The 22622-nt window shown below is 36.0% G+C and overlaps 1 protein-coding gene across 2 annotated transcripts in view; it reads left to right on the top strand.

Moving 5' to 3' along the window:
- Nucleotides 1-22622, top strand: part of RBBP8 (RB binding protein 8, endonuclease) — a 93712-nt gene that overhangs the window by 34185 nt on the left and 36905 nt on the right. For both annotated transcript variants that reach the window (XM_047087079.1, XM_047087078.1), the window contains exons 5-6: nt 3886-3998; nt 11614-11680. In XM_047087079.1, coding sequence (XP_046943035.1) covers nt 3886-3998; nt 11614-11680 — 180 coding nt within the window. The remainder of the gene's footprint in view (nt 1-3885; nt 3999-11613; nt 11681-22622) is intronic.

Genomic DNA, 22622 nt, shown 5'->3' with positions numbered 1-22622 from the left:
TTCTAGGTTTTTCTATAGCTGCCATTCTGGAATTTCTCTTCACTGGATCTCCCTACATTAATTCCATTATTTCTTTCAACTCATGTTAGTCCACAAGTGCACAGGAAGTAAATTTTCAAAGAGTCCTTGCATGTCTAAAAATGTCATTTTACTGTTGATTTAGATGATATTTTGAATGGATATAAAATTCTAGGTTCGAAATAGTTTTTGCTCCAAATTTTAAAGACATTTTCTCAGGGGCGCCTGGGTGGCTCAGTCGGTTAAGCGTCCGAGTTCGGCTCAGGTCATGATCTCGCGGTCCGTGGGTTTGAGCCCCGCATCGGGCTCTGTGCTGACAGCTCAGAGCCTGGAGCCTGTTTCGGATTCTGTGTCTCCCTCTTTCTCTGACCCTCCTCTGTTCAGGCTCTCTCTCTATCTCAAAAATAAATAAATGTTTAAAAAAAAAAATTAAAAAAAAAAAAGACATTTTCTCATTATCTGTTAGCATCCGATGTTGATAAGACTGATACCATTCTAATGTTATTCCTTTATAGGTAATAGATATTTTTTCCTTCCTGGAATTTAAGATCTTTTTATTGTTGTTCTGAAATTTTGTGATGGGTGTGTGTGTGTTTGTATGTGTTTCCTTTAACCTGTTGGACACTCAGTCTAAAGACTAGTATCTCTTAAGGTCTGGCAATTCTTTTCTGTTTCCTCTCTCCATTTTTATATGTTCTCTATTTCTGGAGTACTTCTTGGTCATAAACTGATTCTTTATAATCTTTTCTCTGATTTCTGTTACATATTTTTTTTTCCTTATGTTCTGGAGGATTTCTTCTATTTTATTCTCTAGCCCTACTGCTGAGGTTATTTTGATAATCACTGTTTAGTATTCAGTAACTATTTATTTATTGAACATTGCTTTTATATACATATGTGCTATGGCCCATTTTATAATTTCCCTTGTGATTCTTCTTGAACTCGTTCTTTATTTAGGAGTTCATTGCTTAAGATTCACAGATTTTCCAAATTTCCTTCTGTTTTTTATTTCTAATTTGATTCCATTGTGGTGAGAGAACATGCTTTTTATGATTTCAGTGCTTTTAAACTTACTGAGACTTGTTTTGTGACCTAGGAAGAGGTCTGTCCTGGCAAATGTTCCAACTGTGCATTCTGCAGTTGTTGGTGGCATGTTATGCAGAGGTCAGTCAGGTCTGGGTGGTCGTTGGTTTGTTCAGGCCTGCTGTATCAATGCTGATTTCTTGTCTCACTTCATCTATCCGTTATTGAGAGTGGACGTCTATAGCTGTTACTGTTGAATTTGTTTTTCCCTTCAGTTCTCAGTTTTTGCTCTCTGTATTTTGGGTCACTAGTGTTAGATGCATATATGTATATAATTGTTTTATTTTTGTAGTGAATTGACCCTTTTATTATAAAATTCACTGTACTAGTAACACTTCCTGTCTTACAGTCTATTTTATAGTCTGATCTTATCATAGATGCTCCAGCTTTATTTTGGTTTTTGTTTGCATGGTCTGTCTTTTTCCATTCTTTGCCTTCTGCCTATACGTATCTTGGAATCTAAAATTTGTCTATTGTAGGTAGCATATTGAATCTTAATTTTTTTGTCCTGACAGTTAGATCTGCCTTTAGATCAGAGTTAGTTATAAGATCTCTCTCTAGATCAGAGTGTTTTATCAATTAACAATGTAATTATTGATATAGTTGGATTTAGGCCATTTTGCTTTCTGTAGGTCTCGTGTCTTTTTTGTTCCTTCTTTTCTGCCCCTTGCTGCCACCCCAAAACTTGCTTTTTCTAGAACTCTTATTATTGAAAGGATAAACCTTTTAAAATAATTCTCTAGTTTTTTAATCTTTTCTATTTGCTCTTCGCTTTTTGAGGAGATTTTCTCAACTCTATTTTCTTACCTTCTATTGAGCTTGGGTTTTTTCCTGCTGGCTTTTTTTTTTTTTAAGATTTTATTTTTGAGTAATCTCTATACCCAACGTGGGGCTTGAACTCAAAACCCCGAGATCAAGAGTTGTGTGCTCCACTGACTCAGACACGTGGGGTTTCCCTGCCCTGCTGTTATATTTTTAATTTCCAAGATTGTTGTTGTTGTTGTTCTCAGAATATTTCCTTTTATGGCAATCCTGTTTTCATTTATGGTTTGGTATCTTCTTTATTTCTCCTGAGAGTATTCTTTACAGTTTGGTGATGGTAGTGTTTTTTTTTCTTCTCCCTACATTATTTATTTATTTATTTATTCATTTATTTATTTATTTATACATATATGTATATGTATATATATGTGTATATATATATTTTTTAGTGTCTTGCTCTAGTATCTTTCACTTTATAAGCTTTTCTGAGATGTCTATTGATATATTTAAGAGAAATGGATAAAAGTTGAGTAGAAGCTGTGAGTGGAATTGTGGTCTCTGAGCTTCACTGCAGGTTGATCTGCCTGGTCTTTTTCACTGATAATCCCCAAATGGCGGTATCTTTAGGTCTGATTTCCTAGAGGAGGCTCCTTTATTTATTCTGCTTTCTGGAATGTGTAATAGGGCTGGCTACTAAAGTCCTGGAAGCCAAGTAGATGATGAGGGCCTAGGCTAAAGTCTAAGAATTTGGCATGAATATACATTTATTTCACTATTGTACTCCTACCCTTACTTACATCTTGTGTTTCCCAAACCTGTATCTGTGTCTGTTTTAGACCCTTTAGAGGGTAAATCTCCAATATTCTCCTAGGAATGGAAGGGGGGATCACTTGAGTACTCAGAATACAGAAGAGAATATGTTGATATGATGATTTCTTGAAATACTTAATATTTTTTAAGTTTATTTATTTTGAGAGAGAGTGTGAGTTGGGGAGGGACACAGAGAGGGAAAGAGAGGAACCTAAGCAGACTCTGCACTGTCAGCACAGAATCCAATGCAGGGCTTAAACCCACGAACCGTGAGATCGTGACCTGAACCAGAATCAAGAGTTGGATGCTTAACTGACTGAGCCACCCAAGCACCATGATTTCTTGAAATACGTTAAATTACTTATTCTGGGTACCCTTTTTTTTTTTTAAGCTTCTGGGAATTCTGTAGTGTATATCAAGTTGGTTCTAGGTCAGTGCTGTCTACTAGACTTTTCTGTGATTAGGACACCCTTTCTTCACTGACAAATAGTGAAAACTTTTTTTAAAACCTTTTTTTGCATAATAGTAAATTGTGAATTTTTCTGACGTTGGGTTTTTTTAAATGCTGACAAGAGCAAAGTATGGAGTACCTTTTTTTAACTTTGTACTCTTTGACCTTTAGTATTCATTCAACTAAAAAAGTTGTTGATCACTCATGTGTCATATCCTATGCCGAGCAATACAGAGGCAAGCTTGCTTAAGATATAATTCAGCCCCTTGGTACTGGACTAAAGTTCATATTCTGACTATAATATATTAAAACAAGGTTGGATTCTTCAATAAATAAGTTCCTTTGGATAGAGTTTAAAATTGGCAGAATTTACAGAATTCCACTCGGAATTGCAGTCTTGTAGAAAGTGATGTTGTGGCATGATTTCAACCTATTTGAGAGCGTGTTAAAGGTATAATACATCATTGAACTATTAATTTTCTCCATATTCGCCAAGTCAGTTATTTACATCTTATAAAGTATAAAAGTCTTGGAGTTCAAATATAAGGAAATATATTTTAGTTTTTGAAAAAAATTGAATTTCAGCTTTATGGATATACAATTGACAAAATTGTAAAATAAAGTGTACATAATGGTAATTGGTAAACATATACATTGTGAAAGAATTCCCATCGTCTGGTTAATTAACATAGCCATCATCTTACATATATTTTGGTGAGAACATTTAAGTTCTCTAAAAATATTTTGTTTTTGTTTCCTAGATTAAGAGCAGGATTATGTGATCGCTGTGCAGTAACTGAAGAGCATATGCGGAAAAAACAGCAAGAGTTTGAAAATATCCGGCAGCAGAATCTTAAACTTATCACAGAGCTTAGTGAGTTTCCTTTCTTCATTAAGTATTTAAAGCATAATGTACTGTTGTTAAAACCTATTATTAAATTGGTTGCAATCAAATGGATGGTTTACATACATCTTTCCTCGTGTAGGCAAAAGTGCAAATGTCCTTTATTCCCTTTCTGTAGATTTAATTTCATACTTATTTTAGTAAGAAATAGAGTACAAAAAGTGGTATAAATACTGTGCACATTGGCCCTCAAGTCTCACCAACAATAAGATAAGAAGAAATTTCCTTTGCTTATGTCTACATTTGCTTCTTTAGTTTTATCTTTATTTCATGTCATTTGGCTATTTAGTAAAGTCAAATACAAAAATACAATTTAGTGTTCTGCAAAAGTGTACACTTTCTGTGGTTTTCATGACATATTAGTACAAATATATCATTTTCAGTTTAGTCTCCTTACACATTTAATGTGGGGTTTCCTTACATTTTTAGCCTTCTCTTAAATGTCTTCTCTTCCATTATCTCTTAACCTTATTCACTTCTAACTATTCATATACTCTCTTAGTGACCTTTACCTTGATTCTCTGTCAACAGCTCACAATGAACAGCTCACAATGAGCACAAAATCTAATTAATTTATCTTCTTTTCTATCTTCTGACTATTTTCTTTCTATTAATTATATTGCTATCCTCTGGTTACTCAAGCAAGAACAAATGAATATTTCCTCATTGTTTCAAAAAGAGAAAGAACATAGTTTTATTCTGTTCCTGGGGGTAACTATTATTAACAATCTGATAATGTATTTTTCCAGGTCTAGGTTTATCTTTCTGTGTCTCTTCCCCTGTTTTGTCCCCTCCTCTCTTTTTTATTTTTTTATTTCTATTTATTTTTATTTTATTTTTAAGTACTGTCTATGCCCAGCATGGGGCTCAAGCTTAGAACCCCAAGAGAAAGACATATGCTCTACTGACTGAGTCAACCAGGCAACCCACAACCTTGAAAGTTTACCATGCATTCCTAAAATGTAAAGTTAATGTCTTGACCATCTTCTGAACAATGTACAGACCTTAAAACACCTTAACTCTGCTCACCTCCTTTTCCACTTACATGCTGCTTATGCCTAGCATTCATTTCCTTTTTTTTAGCCTATAAGTTAGAAACTTTTTTTTTTAATGTTTGTTTATTTTTGAGAGAGAGCGTGAGTGGGGGAGGGACAAAGAGGGAGACACAGAATCTGAAACGGGCTCCAGGCTCTGAGCTGTCAGCACAGAGCCCGACGTGGGGCTCGAACCCATGAACTGTGAGGTCATGACCTGAGCTGAAGCTGGATGCTTAACTGACTGAGCCACCCAGGTGCCCCAGTTAGAAACTTTTCTAAAAATTACTAAGACAGTTTTAAAAGACTCAACTACCTGTTTATCAGTTTCTTTGCTTATTATTGCTTTTTGCACTTCCATTTCCTTCTGGGATTATTATCCTATCTGAGATACATCCTTTCGAGGGTATTGGCTGGTTCTAAATTCTCAGTTTTATCCAAAAATGTTTTTATTTTACATTTACTTTTGTAAGCCTATTTTGCAGGGTAACAATCATTTTTCTCTGGCTGCTATTATTTTTTTTCCTTCTTTTTTGGTGTTCTATAATATTAGTATAATTTTAACCAGGTTTTTTTTTTTGTTTTTTTGTTTTTTTTCAAAAAAATTCTGTTTAGTATATATTATAAAATCTGTGGAACCACATTTTTTTTTTGAGATTTTATTTTGAAGTAATCTCTACCATCCATTGTGCAGCTCGAACTCATGACCCAAGATCAAGAGTTGCATGTTCTACCAAATGAGCCAGCCAGGCACCCTTTTGGAACCACATCTTTAATTATACCTGGAAATAGCTTTTCAAATATTGTGTCTTCTCCATTCTCTGTTTGGGTATTCTGATGAGACCTCATCATTCTGTCCTTTGTATTGCTTGATATCCCTTTCCTGTTTTTCATCTTCTTATTTCTCTCTGCTACATTCTGAGTGATTTCTTCAGCTCTCTTGTTCATTATACTAAGGACTTCAGTAGTTCTCTTGTGTTGAGTTGTTTTATTTCAGTAACCAAATTTTTCATTCCTAAAAATTCTATTTAATGGTTCTTTTTCCTTTTTCTTTTTTTTAATTATTTTTTTTTAATTTTTTTCAATATATGAAGTTTATTGTCAAATTGGTTTCCATACAACACCCAGTGCTCATCCCAAAAGGTGCCCTCCTCAATACCCATCACGCATCCTCCCCTCCCTCCCACCCCCCATCAACCCTCAGTTTGTTCTCAGTTTTTAAGAATCTCTTATGCTTTGGCTCTCTTCCACTCTAACCTCTTTTTTTTTTTTTTTCGTTCCCCTCCCCCATGGGTTTCTGTTAAGTTTCTCAGGATCCACATAAGAGTGAAACCATATGGTATCTGTCTTTCTCTGTATGGCTTATTTCACTTAGCATAACACTCTCCAGTTCCATCCATGTTGCTACAAAGGGCCATATTTCATTCTTTCTCATTGCCACGTAGTACTCCATTGTGTATATAAATCACAATTTCTTTATCCTTAATGGTTCTTTTTCAAGTCTACCTAGTTGTCTTTTTTTCTTTAAGTAGGCTCTGTGTCCAATGTGGTGCTCAAACTCATGACCACAAGATCAGGAGTTGCATGTTCCACCAACTGAGCCAGCCAGGTACCCCTTCTTTTTTTTTTAAATTTTTTTTTTTTAACATTTATTTTTTGAGAGACAGAGACAGAGTGTGAGCAGGGGAGGGATAGAGAGAGAGGAAGTCACAGAATCCAAACTAGGCTCCTGGATCTGAGCTGTCAGCACAGAGCCTGATGTGGGGCTCAAACTCACGAACTGCAAGATCATGACCTGAGCTAAAGTCGGACACCTAACCCAATGAGCCACCCAGGCACCGCCCTCACTTTTTTTTTTTTTAAGTGAAATGTTTTAAAAAATGCAGAAAGGTAGGGAAAATACTAAAGAACCCTCATACACATTCCATTTAATCTGGAATAGCTCCCTTTCCTATTTTTTTCTTTCATGACATTAGTTTCTTGAAGTAGGGTCATTTTCTTAAAATTTTGTCACCTCTTGGATTTTTTTAAAACATATTGTCTTTTCCTTTATTTCCTATAAAGTAGATATTGGATCTGAAGGCCTGATTAGGTTTATATTAAGCATTTTTGACAGCAGTACTTCATAGCTAAAACTGTCCACTTCATATTTATTGCATCTTATCAGGAGTAAGATATTGCCAGGTTATTCCACTCTTAGGGATTCTAAGATTGATCACTGGGTTAAGGTGATGACTACATTTCTTTATTATAGAGTTATATTTTCTCCTTGTACCACCAAATAATCTGAATAGAGGGGTGGATGTTTGATACTATGAAGTCTTGCAAAAATACAATTCTTCCTCAGTCTTTCTTGAATGGTTTTAGCATCCATTGGTGAGCCTTGCCTGAATTAGTTATTTAATTAGAGATTATAAAATGCCAAATTTTCATTTCTGTTATTCTTTCTACATTCATTAGCTGGCATTTTTCTGTAAATAAGATTTCACCCTTTTCAGTTGGGACTGCTGATTAGCTTGGAATGTAATATAGTTCCTACTAGAAAGGCATGGTCTTAATTTTAATTTTATTAATTTAATTTTTTCCCTTTAATTTTTTCCCTTTAATTGCCAGTTTTCAGAGTAAGATCTTGTGTAATAGTTACCAGCAATGGTGACAAATAGGGTGTGTGTGTTTATGTATGTGTGATGTTTCATTTTATTTTTGATGAGAGTGGGGGGTCTCTTTTTGTTTTTCGGGGGTTTTTTTTTGAGTAAAATAAATACATAGGATTTTATATATTCAGTGTGTCATTCAATTTACTCATCTATTCTCATTGATGCTCAAATTATTTCAGTCTTGTCTGCCTACTCATTTTTTGTTATCACTTCTAGTGTGTTAGTTTTAGGCATTCCATTTAAATCTTTTAACATTTCATTACTATGTAAGATAATTCTATTATCTGAAATACTTGGGAATCCATATATGAGTTACTTTCTGCTGACTGTAGTGGTAAGTAAATGAGGGTTACTTTGGCTCCATGCTAGGAAAGGAGTTTGGGCTTAAACTGGAAATCTCAGTTTCAGTCCCCCTACCAGTGCTGGTACCAACATCTGCTTACCTATACTGCTTGTGTTTTAGCTCACAGTTTTGTTTTGTTTTTTTGTTGTTGTTGATGATTAAGGAGGTAATGTGGGAGTCCCTTGGATTTCTCTTCCTGTGAGTTCAGCGTTTAATAAAAATTATGTTTTTGTGCAGGATCTAGTTGTTTGTTTTTTTAATGTTTATTTATTTTTGAGAGAGAGACAGACAGCATGAGTGGGTGAGGGGCATTGATAGAGAGGGAGACACAGAACTCGAAGCAGGCTCCAGGCTCTGAGCTGTCAGCACAGAGCCCGACTCGGGGCTTGAACCCGCAAACCACAAGATCATGACCTGAGGCCGAAGTCGGATGTTCAACGGACTGAGCCAACCGGGCGCCCCGATCTATTTGTTTTTGTGATAAGATCACTAACAGTATATCTAATTCGCTTACCCACCCTAAAGTGTTCACTTACCCCAAGAAGTTTTTTTTTCTGTTTTGTTTGTTCGTTTGTTTATTTCTTTAATTTTTTTTTTTCAACGTTTATTTATTTTTGGGACAGAGAGAGACAGAGCCTGAGCAGGGGAGGGGCAGAGAGAGAGGGAGACACAGAATCAGAAACAGGCTCCAGGCTCTGAGCCATCAGCCCAGAGCCCGATGCGGGGCTCGAACTCACGGACCGCGAGATCGTGACCTGGCTGAAGTCGGACGCTTAACCGACTGCACCACCCAGGCGCCCCTCGTTTGTTTATTTCTAATGTTTGTTCCTTTCCATTCTGTTTCTTCTTCTGGAACTCAGATTAGCAAGATGCTGGGGTCTTCCCACGCTGCCTAATTTTTCTTAATATTTTGTAATTTTATTCTCTTGTGCTGAATTCTGGGAGAATCATTTAGATGGATATTAATTCTGTCTTTGGTCACATTTTTTCTACTTTCATCCCATTTATTTTGCTTTTAACTTTTATGACCTTTGTTTCTTTCATGGCAGCCTGTTGCTTGTTTTTAATGAACTTATCTATCACCCTTTGAAATCTGAAGATGTTATCAGATATCTTTTGTTTCTTATATTAAAACTACTTATCCAGAATTTTTATTACTGTTTTTTTGTTTTGTTTTAGAGCATGAGCAGGAAAGGGGCTGAGAGAAAGGGGGATAGTGGGGGACAGAGGATCCAAAGTGGGTTCCACACTGACAGCAGCAAGCCTGATGCAGGGCTAGAACTCACAAACTATCAGATCACAATCTTAGCTAAAGTTGGACACTCAACCTACTTGGCCATCCCAGTGCCCCATGACTGGTTTTTAATTCTTTTAAAATTTTGGATTTTTTGTTTTGTTTTGTGTTAGTTTTTTTATGTGTTTGTTTACTCTTGATTGTCTATAATTATAGATGTCTCTAAATTGGTGATTTTGTTAAATGCAGTCTCATTTCCTTGGCTTGAGGAAGAATCCCTACTTTGCTAACAGTAAATGCAGATTCTGATTTACAGGAGCCCTACTCCAATGGCAGAGAGTGGGAGAGAAGGAAACAAGACTGGAGAGGTTTTCTGTGGGGTATGCGAATAGTTGGTCTTCTAGGTATGGGAGTACTTCTCTCTCCTGATTACCAAAAGTTAATTGAGAGCATTGCCCTGATCTCCTTGTCTTAGGAGACAATGGACTCTCCAGTGTTAAAAGTTGTGGAAATCTATCCCCCTTTAGCCTAAGGGCAACTATCAGTTACCCTTTATTTGCTCATTCAGCAACTTCTGGGCCTTGCTGCCTAGACTGGAATAAACATGAGGTTCTACTGAAAAAGCTCACTTTTTTTTTTTAAGGCCCTTTCTTTGGTTGGATTTCACCATCAGTCTGAGGCTATCTATTTTTAAATCATTCATGAATTTTTTTAAAGTTCTGATCTGCTAGTGACACCCATTCTGGCTTTTCAGTATTGGAGTTGACTTATTTTTAGAGTTGTTTTGTCATTTCATTGGGATTTGGAGAGGGAGAGTCAGGTAAACCATCTTAATTAGAAATTTAAGGCCATCTTTGTCTACTCTCACCATACAGAGGATGAGTTGCCAAATAACTACTGATTCTGCCTCTGTAAAATCTCTTCTACCTGTCCTCACTTCCTATTTCTAGTCCAGATACTCATTTCTTACTTCATTTTTTTCCTTGCTTTGGTATGTGCTGTATATACTAACAAATCAGTCTTCCCATCATTCATGTATGAAAAATGACACTTGGTAATCTTTTAAAATGAAGTTCAGGGGTGCCTGGGTGACCCAGTTGTTTAAGTGTCCAACTCTTGGTTTCAGCTCAGGTCATGATCTCATGGTTTTGTGAGTTCAAGCCCCTCATCAGACTGTGCGCTGACAGTGCAGAGACTGCTTGGAATTCTCTGTCTCCCTCTCTCTCTGCCCCTCCCCACTAACACTGTCTCTGTCTCTCTCAAAATAAATAAATAAACTCAAAAAAATATTAAATGAAGTTCGGATTTCTTAACCTGTTTTTGAAGGTTTCCTACCGTTTATTATACCCATTCTTTCTGTCTAACTTTGTTCCATTAATTCTTTGCATAGAACACTCTGTCCAGCTCAGTTGTCCTCTCCTTGATGAATCCCTTCCTCATCTACTCAAGAGCCCAAAGTAACCTTCTTCTCCTTGGAATTTCTTTTAGTGCTTTATCTGTACTTCTGTAATGCCCTTCTCACTTTCAGTTGTATAGAACATGTTTATGTAATATCCGGTCTCTCATCGAACTGCACTTAATGTTTAGATTACTGTTCGTATCTCCAAATTTTTGGAATATGATTAGCTTTGTTTTGTAGAGATTAGTTCTATTTACTGTGATCTTCTAGATATTCCTCCTAGTGCAGTACACGCTTAAGCAGTGACATCACACAAGGGTTTATAAAAAATTTTGTGCTGACTACAATAGAAATTATAGTCTAAAATTGAATTTCTGCTTTCTAAATTCAATAAACATGGACAAGAAAATTTAGCCAGGGTAGATTGAAACAAATACTATTTCAATGGATATATTTAAATTACTGATACCATAATTAACTAAGGAAGAAAATTTGCTTATGCTATAAAATTACACTGCTATTCAGTGTTGGTTTACTTTTGTTATTAGATTTATTTCAAGATAAATGTCCTTTACTAAAATGGTGTTTGAAATTAGTAAGACTGAGTAATAGATGGAATGCTCTCTTGACCTTAGTATGAATAATTAACCTATATTCCCCAGTACATGAAGTACTTTTTCTTTTCTGCCCACAAGCATAAAATAAAATTATCAGTTAATCAGTTACATGGAACTGGCACAATATGAGATGTAGTAATCACTGCCTAGTAACAATAATCTTGCACAATAATGTTAACTCTAACATTATGACTTGGAATTAGAAATCCTAATTCTCCATAATTACTGGTACTGTTGAAAAAGCCTGACATACATGTTAATATAGCTATAATGTGTGCTTCTTTTTCATGTTATGTTTAAGTGAATGAAAAGAATACTCTCCAGGAAGAAAATAAAAAGCTTTCTGAACAGCTGCAACAGAAAATTGAGTAAGTATTTTTCCTTAATTGCAGCAGCAAATTGAATATTTTCCCTCAACTTTTCTTCCTTTATTATACTTAGCTATACAAACTGTAAAGGCATTAAGAGTTGCAGATTTCATTTTAAAAAGTTATAAAGTTTTCTGCAATAATATGAAGAAAATCACTTTTCATTTGTGTTTTGGGAGTATATATGAAGAGTGTATGCATCTCTTAGGTTAGTGTATATATAAAGAAAGTATCAGAATGTTTTAATTTAAAGCATTTTAATTTTTATAATTATTTGAAATATTTATATTTTAAATAAATATTTGTTTCCTTTTCAAAGCCCTGACCCAAAAGCTTCATAAAAGCAATCTGAATAAATTATTTCCACTTACACATTTCTCAGGCCTGGAGAACTTCTTCCTTTTTCTGCTCCTCTCCCCCCATTTCTCTTAAAGAATAAAAATAATAATTTTTATTCTGTGTTTCATGTTTTTTATATCTAATAATCCTCACTATGATTCTTTAAGGTAGTTTTATTATTTCTGCTTTATAGAGAGGGAAACTGAAGTTCACAAAAGTCAAATAACTTGCTATGGTCTCACTAAGCCTATCACTCAGACTCCTATCTTTTGACTTAAAGGCCACTCACTGAAAAAAAAAATTAAAAAAAAAAAAAAGGCCACTCACTGTTCTTTCCATTATTCAACAGTATCTTTAAAAAGAATCTTTTTCTGAGTATGGTCTGACTGTCACAGGGTTGAGATATGGCCAGTTCTTAGTTCCCATCTATATAAAACTTGTGAAATATTTTAAGAGTTAGGATTCAGGATAGTCTTAATGGTTTTTATAGGGCTCTTAGATCTTCTATTGTATTTGAGTGGGCATCTCTAAAAACTGGTAAACTATGCAGGTATAACGTATTAATTTGCTTAGAATAGTTATTGTCTTATGTATAAACACATCTCACAGGTGGAATTAACATTCTTATCCGTATACTTTTAAGTAATGGATATTCAGTAGGATTTTGATATTCCTCCAATGTTAATCAGTTCACAAATATTGGTAGCAAAGGGAATTTTGAGGGGAGATAATAGATGAGGAAAGAAGGCTATAGGATTAGACTGAGATTATTAAACATGTATGTATGAAAATGTCAGCACTTTCCAGTTTTACTCATGATGCATGTTGAGGCTAGAACACACATCCACAATCTTTTATACATGATTCTAAAACTCAAATTCTAAAATTCAAAAGTTTTTTTTTTTGGATGTTATTCACAATTTAACCTCACCTTAATCCACAGAATGCTATTTATAGTCCTTATTTATCCCACTTCATGTGAACATTCCTATGCTTTGCTATGAAAATATCAGTGTGTTTGACTACAGAATGATGCCTCAGGTGCCATTGGAGGTATTATGTAATAAGCTGTATATGCTCTGTATTACCCTTCATGATAAAAAAAAATCTGAATTCCAAATCACATCTGGTTCCAAAGATTTCAGATAAGTGATGGTTGACTTAATTAACGTTCTGTGAAGTGATTTACAGGTAGCTTATGGTATTTTGAACACCTCAGCCTTGATATTTATGAATACCAAAGATAAACAAGATAATGAACATATAGAGGTTAATACAGAATTAAAGAGTGAATGCCTCCAAAACCAAGGTGTATAAAGTGAATTGAAATTAGATAATGTCATTTACCTCGTGAAATACAAATTCAGATTCACTCAGAATTAATTTATTTTTAGTGTTCTGAAAGTCACAAATTTGTCTGTTGAAGCTCACTGGCATCTTAGAAGAATAAAAGCTAAAGTTTGAAATTATAGTAAAGGTTAAGCATAGAGATGAACTTCAAGGTATGCATGTTTTATTTCGGACATGGCTTAATCAGATCAGTGAAGGGGGTTATTATCTAGTATGTCTTTCAGTTCTGAAATTTAAGATAGTTCTCATTAGTCAACTTATTTTCAAAGTAGCTTGCTGTCCTTAAACAAATTTACTTTTGCTTGACAGTTTAAAAAAATAGCAAGTATTTTCTTTGACTACCTAAACCACTGTAACATTATGCTGTTAGTGCCTGAAATACATCTGAACTTTAGAAAAAATGTTTGACTTATATTCTGCTTGTTAAATGAAGTAAAACCTGACTCACCTAAGCTGGTTTTGATGTTGCAGATATCTTATATGGTAGGACAGTTATTTAGTGACACTGTAGTAAGAAATTAGTCAGGAAAAATTTGCTGTTATAAAGTTGTGTGTGTATATACATACATATATATATATATATATATATATATATATATATGCATATATTCAACACTACCAGTCACCAACAACAAATACTTAAATGTTGAGGTCATGGTTCTTTTTGTTTTGAGAAATGGATATGCTGAATCAGTGAAGGTCAAAGGAGTCTATACACTTAAAGGACTGTAGGATTCATTTCATTCAACACTTTTCTAAATTGAATTCCTTATATAACTTCTTTAACAAATAGCCATTGTTTGAACACCTCTACCATAAGCTTAATCTCTCAAACCTGTTTAATTTTAGTGAGGTTTTAGGAAGTTCTTTCTAAGTTTGTGTAGAAATAAATCTACTTACAGGTTATTTGTTGATTCTAATTTTGCCTTCTGGGAGCATCTGGAACAACTTTTACCCCCTCTTCTATTTTGCATTCATGAAGAGAACTGTCAGGGCCCTCCTGAGTCTTTTCTTTAGGTAAATATCCTCTGTTCATTAACTCAGGCGTCATTACTTCACAACTTCAAAGTACCATTTCTTTTTAATGTTTTAGTTTGTCAATATCTTAATTAAGAATTCAGTATTCTAGGGGCGCCTGGGTGGCTAAGTCGGTTAAGCGTCCGACTTCGGCTCAGGTCATGATCTTGCGGTTCGTGAGTTCAAGCCCCGCGTCGGGCTCTTTGCTGACAGCTCAGAGCCTGGAGCCTGCTTCAGATTCTGTGTCTCCCTCTCTCTCTCTGACCCTCCCCCGTTCATGCCCTGTCTCTCTCTGTCTCAAAAATAAACGTAAAAATTAAAAAAAAAAATTAAAAAATTAAAAAAAAAAATTCAGTATTCTAGGTGTTGTATGACCAATAGGGCAATACTGCCCTCACCATTTTTCTGTGTCTTTTTAGTTACATTAATTAATGTGGTCAAAACACGTGAATAGTCCTGGATGTTCCTTATTGGGTTTACTGCCAACTAGAACCATTAAGTCAAAGTCTTCCCTATCTAATTGTAGACGTGTTGTTTTTGATAAACATACAGGACTTCAGAGTCATGGCTTCATATTAGGTTGTTGAAGAAAACCTAATAGGGTTTAGCCTACTCCTTCATTTTATTATTATTTTTTATTTTTTTATTTAAAAAAATTTTTTTTAATGTTTATTTATTTTTGATAGAGACAAGAGACAGAGCACGAATAGGGGAGGGGCAGAGAGAGAAGGAGACACAGAGTCTGAAGCAGGCTCCAGGCTCTAAGCTGTCAGCACAGAGCCCGATGCAGGGCTTGAACCCACAAATTGTGAGATCATGACCTGAGCTGAAGTTGTATGCTTAACCAACTGAGCCACCCAGGTGCCCCTATTTTTTAATTTTTTAAATCTTTCCTTTTTTTTTTTTAAGTTTATTTATTGATTTTGAGAGAGAGAGTGTGTGTGCACATGTGAGTGGGGGAGGAGCAGAGAGGGAAAGAGAAAGAGAATCTCAAGCAGGCTCTGCACTGTCAATGCAGAGTCCATTGTAGGGCTCAAACCCACAAACCTTGAAATCATGATCTGAACCAAAATCAAGAGTTGGATGCTTAACCAACTTTTGGTTTCAGCTTAGGTCATGATCTCATGGTTTATGAGTTCAAGCCCTGCATTGGGCTCTGTGCTGACAGCACGGGGCCTGCTTGGGATCCTCTCTCTCCCAATCTCTCTGCTTCTCCTCTGCTCATGCTTGCGCACGCTCTCACGCTCTCTCTCTCTCTCTCTCTCTCTGTCACATAAATAAACTTAGTTTTATTTTATTTTTATTTTTTAATTTTATTTAAATCCGGGTTAGTTAACACATAGTGTAATAATGGTTTTAGGAATAGAATTTGGTGATTCATCACTTACGTACAACACCAGTGCTCATCCCAGCAAGTGCCCTCCTTAATGCCCATTACCCATTTAGTCCATTCCCCACCCAACACCCCTCTAGCAACCCTCAATTGCTCTCTGCATTTAAGAGTCTCTTATGACTTTCCTCTCTCTCAGTTTTTATCTTATTTTTCCTTCCCTCCCCTATGTTTGTCTATTATGTTTCTTAAATTCCACATATGAGTGAAATCATATGATACTTATCTTTCTCTGACTTACTTTGCTTAGCATAATACATTCCAGTTTCATCGACATTGTTGCAAGTGGCAAGATTTCATTCTCTTTGATTGCCAAGTAATATTCCATTGTGTGTGTATGTGTGTGCACACACACACATGCACACATACACACACACCACATCTTCCTTATCCATTTGTCAGTTGATGGACATTTGGGCTCTTTCCATAATTGGGCTATTGTTGATAATGCAGATGTAAACATTGGGGGCATATGCCCTTTCAATTCAGCATTTTTCTATCCTTTGAATAAATACCTGGTAGTGTAATTGCTGGGTCATAGGATACTCCATTGTATATATATACCACATCTTCTTTATCCATTCATCCATCGATGGACGTTTGGGCTCTTTCCATACTTTCACTATTGTTGATAGCGCTGCTATAAACATTGGGGTGCATGTGCCCCTTCAAAACATCATACCTGTATGCCTTGGATAAATACCTAGTGGTGCAATTGCTGGGTCGTAGCGAAGTTCTGTTTTTAATTTTTTGAGGAACCTCCATACTGTTTTCGAGTGGCTGCACCAGTCTGCATTCCCACCAGCAGTGCAAAAGAGATCCTCTCTCTCTGCATCCTCGCCAACGTCTGTTGTTGCCTGAGTTGTTGCTGTTAGCCATTCTGACAGGTGTGAGGTGGTATCTCACTGTGGTTTTGATTTGTATTTCCCTGATGACGAGTGATGGTGAGCATCTTTTCATGTGTCAGTTGGCCATCCGGATGTCTTCTTTGGAAAAGTGTCTGTTCACATCTTCTGCCCATTTCCTCACTGGATTATTTGTTTTTTGGTGTTGAGTTTGATAAGGTTTTTATAGATTTTGGATACTAACCCTTTATTTGATATGTCATTTGCAAATACCTTCTCCCATTCCGTCAGTTGCCTTTTAGTTTTATTGTTTCCTTCACTGTGCAGAAGTTTATTATCTTGATGAGGTCACAGCAGTTCATTTTTTTGCTTTTGTTTCCCTTGCCTCCAGACATGTTTCCCTTGCCTCCCTTCCCTTCCCTTTCTCAGACATGTCCAGTGAGAAGTTGCTGAAGCTGAGGTCAAAGAGGTTGTTGCCTGTTTTCTTCTCTAGGATTTTTATGGTTCCCTGTCTTACATGTAGGTCTTTCATCCGTTTTGAGTTTATTTTTGTGTATGGTGTAAGAAAGTGGTCCAGGTTCATTCTTTTGCATGTCACTGTCCAGTTTTCCCAACACCATTTGCTAAACTGACTGTCTTTTTTCCATTGGATATTCGTTCCTGCTTTGCTGAAGATTAGTTGGCCATATATTTATGGGTCCATTTCTGGGTTCTCTGTTCTGTTGCATTGATCTGTGTGTCTGTTTCTTGCCAGTACCATACTGTCTTGATGATTACAGCCTTGTAAAATAGCTTGAAGCCCAGAATTGTGATGCTTCCAGCTTTGGATTTCTTTTTCAAGATTGCTTTGGCTATTTGGAGTCTTCGCTGGTTCCATACAAGTGTTAGAATTGTTTGTTCTAGCTCTGTGAAGAATGCTGGTGTTTTTTGTGTTTTTTTTTTTATTATTATTTTTAAAATTTTACTTATTTTCAGAGAGAGAGAGAGAGAGAGAGAGAACAAGTGGGGAAGGGGCAGAGCGAGAAGGAGAGAGAGCAAGAATCCCAAGCAGGCTCCACACCAGCAGTTGCAGAGCCTGATGAGGAGCTGGAACTCATGAACTGTGAGATTATGACCTGAGCTGAAGTCGGGTGCCCAAATGACTGAGCCACCCAGGTGCCCCTGCTTGTGTTACTTTGATAGAGATTACATTGAATGTATAGATTGCTTTGGGTAGTATCATCATTTTAACAATATTTATTCTTCCAATCCATGAGCATGGAATGTTTTTCCACTTCTTTGTGTCTTCTTCAGTTTCTTTCATAACCTTTCTATAGTTTTCAGTGTACAGATCTTTTACCTCTTTGGTTAGGTTTATTCCTAGATATTTTATGGGTTTTGGTGCAATTTTAAATGGGATAGATTCCTTGATTTCTCTTTCGGCTGCTTCATTATTAGTGTATAGAAATGCATTTGATTTCTGTCATTGGTTTTATGACATTGGTTTTTATACTTTGCTGAATTCATGTATCAGTTCTAGCAGTTTTTTGATGGAATGTTTCAGGTATTCCACATAGAGTATCATGTCATCTGCAAAGAGTAAAAGTTTTACTTCTTCCTTGCCAATTTGGATGCCTTTTATTTCTTTTTGTTGTCTGATTGCTTCGGCTAGGACACCCAACACTATGTTCAACAACAGTGGTGAGAGTGGACATCCCTGTTGTGTTCCTGATCTCAGGGGGAAAGGCTCCAAGTTTTTCCCTATTGAGGATGATATTAGCTGTGGGTCTTTCGTATATGGCTTTTATGACGTTAAGGTATGTTCTTTCTGTCCCTGCCTTCTTGAGGGTTTTTATCAAGAAAGGATGCTATGTTTTGTCAAATGCTTTTTCTGCATCTATTGAGAGGATCATGTGGTTCTTATCCTTTCTTTTATTAATGTGATGTATCACGTTGATAGATTTGCAGATATTGAACCAGCCCTGCAGCCCAGGAAAAAAATCCCACTTGATTGTGGTGAATAATTCTTTTAATGTATTGTTGGATCCAGTTTGCTAGTATCTTGTTGAGAATTTTTGCATCCATGTTCATCACGGAAATTGGTCTGTATTTCTTTTTAGTGGGGTCTTTGTCTGGTTTTGGAATCAAGGTAATGCTGTCCTCATAGAATGAGTTTAGAAGTTTTCCTTCCATTTCTATTTTTTTTGCAATAGCTTCAAAAGAATAGGTATTATCTCTTCTTTAAATGTTTGGTAGAATTCCCCTGGGAAGCCATCCAGCCCTGGACTCTTTGTTGGGAGATTTTTGATAAACTGATTCAGTTTCTTTACTGGTTATGGGTCTGTTCAAATTTCCTATTTCTTCCTGTTTCAGTTTTGTTAGTTTATATGTTTCTAGGAATTTATCCCATTTTTTACAGATTGCCCAATTTGTTGGCATATAATGCACAAATAAACTTTTTTTTGAATCTTTAAGAAATAAATAGAAGAGCACTATTGATTAAATACTATTATTTGGGCATTGGATTATGACTTTACGTATATTGCTTCCTTTTCACAGCCTTCCTACAAAAAGGAAGCAGGAGAGTACAGTACCATACTTTATAGATAAGGTACTAAGGCTCAGAAAGGTTAACTGATTTACCCAGTGTGATTTGTAAGTGTCAGAACTAGCATTTGAACCCAGGTGTACCTCACTTCAGAGACTGTATACTCTTTCTATAATTTTGTGCTAAAACAGCCTCAGAAGGTTATCTACCTGTGTAGGTGGCAGAGCCTGGATTCTCTCTTTTCTGATTCAGTTCATTGAAGTTTATAATCTCACATTTCTCCTGCTCTATTTTGTTTTGTTAGATTTGGCCCATTATTCCAACCTTTGGGGGTCTTTCATGTGTTGATTTTTTTCCTGCCATCTGTTAGGTTAGCTTTCATTCTCTGCTTTATGTCTTCTACAAATGTGAATATTCCATTAAGTATCCTGCATCGAAATCATTTAAAAAATGTTAAATAAAATCTGCCTGAGGATGGAGCCCTGAGGCGTTTCCTTCATTATCACTCTTCATGAGATGGTATCAAGAGAGTCACTGTCACATGCCTTCCTGAGAAAGCTAGATGTTCAATTAAGTAGGTCCTAAGTACAACTGGTTTAATAGCTCTACTTTTGAAAATAGTCTTTCAATTTTTTAATGTTTATTCTTGAGAGAGAGAATTAGTGGGGAAGGGGCAGAGTGACAGGGAAACAGAGTCCGAAGCATGCTCCATGGCTGTGAGCTGTCTGCACACAGCCCAACACGGGGCTCAAACTCATAAGCCGTGAGATCATGACCTGAGCCGAAGTCGGATGCTCAACCGACTAAGCCACCCAGGCGCCCCTAAAATTAGTCTTACTTGAATTATTCATATTATAAACTTATACTACTTCCAAAAGATCCAGATATTGGACTCAATAGTTTATAGCATACAGACCTTTTTCCTTTTTTTGAAAACCAAAATGTTTAAGTGAACTTAATGGCTATAACTATTCCATTAAGTTTAAATTATATTTTAACCCACTGTAAGTTCTTCAGAGGAAAAAAGCTGAATGTTAAAAACTTTTGTAGACTCTTTACAGAGGGAGACTCTGCGCTTTTATAGGTCTTTAGAAAAAAAGAACAACTAAAGTTGTTGTGACAGGAATTTAAGCAGGGGAGGCCAACAAATAAAACAGACAATCAAAAATTTACTCTTGGGCTGTTAGAAAAGTGAAAGAAGAAAGATGACCAGTGTATATAATTAACTAAAGCTGTGGCATGATCTTTTTAACGTTTCTCAGAAAATCTGAGTGAGATCTAATGCTTTAAAGAAGAAACTTTGTTAATATATGGAAGTTATTTGGGGTTTTTTTCCCCCTTTTATGGCAAAAGAAGATAAAGCCAGCACTTGTTTACTTAGTTTGCACCTCTAATTAGATCTAGGTTTTTTGGGGTTTTGTTTTTGTTTTCCTTTTGTGATCCCAGCTACTTATAGATTGACTGTTCCAGGAAATCAGTTTCTTGTGACTCATTCATGTTCCAGGTTGAATTTTCATGACTAATAGGTGGATAGCCTCTGACGTGATTAGTTAAAGCAAGGTTGGGTAGGTTTCACACTCCATTAATTTATAAGTCTTTCTCATATGACCTTAACTTACTCTGTTTTTCCAGAATAAGACAGTTAAAAATTAGATATTAGCTCTAAAGATTTTCCTCAGTATAGAATATAGGATTACAGACCACAAGTAATACTGGTGTTACCCAGGAAATTAAGATATAAATCTGTGTTAGGAGTAATTAATCTTGTAATTTTTTTTTAATCTCTGTTGGTCATAGTTATAAGATGTTCATTACTTTTTGTTTGGAAATAGTACTACAAATTGATAATGAGTATAATAGACAGACTGGTTTTGTCACATAAAGCCTAAATGCCTGACCAACTGGTAAGAATTGGTCAATAAAGTCAGTAATGGGAAACTCAATTGAGTCAAAATTAATTATTTACTCAATAACCACAATTCAGTCCAAACCCAGTCTTTAGGTACCATTGGTCCTGAATTGAGTTGGGCAAAAACATATGCCTGAATCAACACAAATTTATTTTTCTAATGAAATCTGGGGATCTCTCATATTCCTTCATTCAGCAAATATTTACTGAGCACATACCAAGTGCCTACTCATGTTCACTTGATGTAACAATGAACCAAAGATTCTTTATCCTCTTAGAGCTTACATTCTGGCAGGTGAGCAATAGACAAGTCAATTATATACTATATTCAAAAGCCATAAATACCATGGATAAAGCAAATAGCAAAATAACAAGCAACAGGAGTACCTAAGGTATGGGAAGGAGGTTACAATTTTTTTTAAGACCCCCCACTTTTTTTTTTTTTGAGAGACACAGAAAGATAGCATGAGTGGGGGAGGGGGAGAGAGGATTCCCAAGCAGGCTCTGCACTGAGCCCAACGCAGGGCTCGTCCTGAAGAACTGTGAGATCATGAACTCCTCCTGAGCTGAAACCAAGAGTCGGAAAATTAACTGACTGAGCCACTCAGGAGTCCCAAGAGGGTACAGTTTTAAATAGCATGTTTAAGATAGGCACTGATGAGAAAGTAAAACTTCAGCAAAGACTTGAAGGAAATGAGATCACTAAGTAAGTGATGTCTAGGGATGAGCATTCCAAGCAGAAGGAAGAGCTAGAGAAAGAACTCAAGTTGGGTATGTTGAGGAACCTTGAGGAAGTGAGGGTGATTGGAGTATAGTATAAAAAGAGATCCCAGGTAATGGGGGAGGGAGACAATGAGATCATGTAGGACCTTGTGAATCATTTATAGGGCTTTGGCTTGTGTTTCCAGTGAAATGGGGAGATAAGGCAGGTTTTAATCAGGAGTGACACGATATGACTAAGTATTAATAAGACTTTTCTGACTGATGTGTTGAGAGTAGACTCTAAGGGGGCCTGGATAGAAGTAGCAGTAGAAACTCAAAGTTTGAATCCTACTTGTGATCAGTCATTCGTCTCATAGTCTGTACTAAGGATAACATATTGAATGTTTATCAGTACTGTCCTGGGAATCTGGCTGCTGGGATTTAGATCCTGCTTCTGCTCCTTACTATTTTAGTAAGTGATTTAACTTTCTCATTTGTAAAATGAGAGTACTATTAATAGCTCCTACAATTGTGATAATTAAACAGATGCACGTAGCACTTTGAACAGTACCCAACAGTATAAACCTCCATCAATAATATTATCAGTGTTAGTATTATTCATCGCCCCTTATTTGTCACTTGCCAAGTCATGTTAATTCTGCCAGTGTTTAATATTGGTCCCTTCCTTTCCATAGCTATTCTCAACATTCTAGTTCAAACCCCCAGAAACTCTTGCCTGGACCATTATAGCCACTGCCTAATTGATTCCTTGCCTCCTTTCTTTCTGTTCCAGTCAGTGTTGCAGTCTTGCTGCTACATTGTCACGTTACTTCCATGCTGTGAAACCTTCATCAGTTCTTTTC

This window comes from Lynx rufus, unplaced genomic scaffold, assembly GCF_022079265.1.
Source record: "Lynx rufus isolate CCGP_SWC_20201006 ecotype Redwood Valley unplaced genomic scaffold, mLynRuf1.p SCAF_22, whole genome shotgun sequence".
NCBI classification, from domain to species: Eukaryota; Metazoa; Chordata; class Mammalia; order Carnivora; family Felidae; genus Lynx; species Lynx rufus.
The sequence above is the reverse complement of the archived record's forward strand: the minus strand, read 5'-3'. Positions and strand labels throughout refer to the sequence as shown.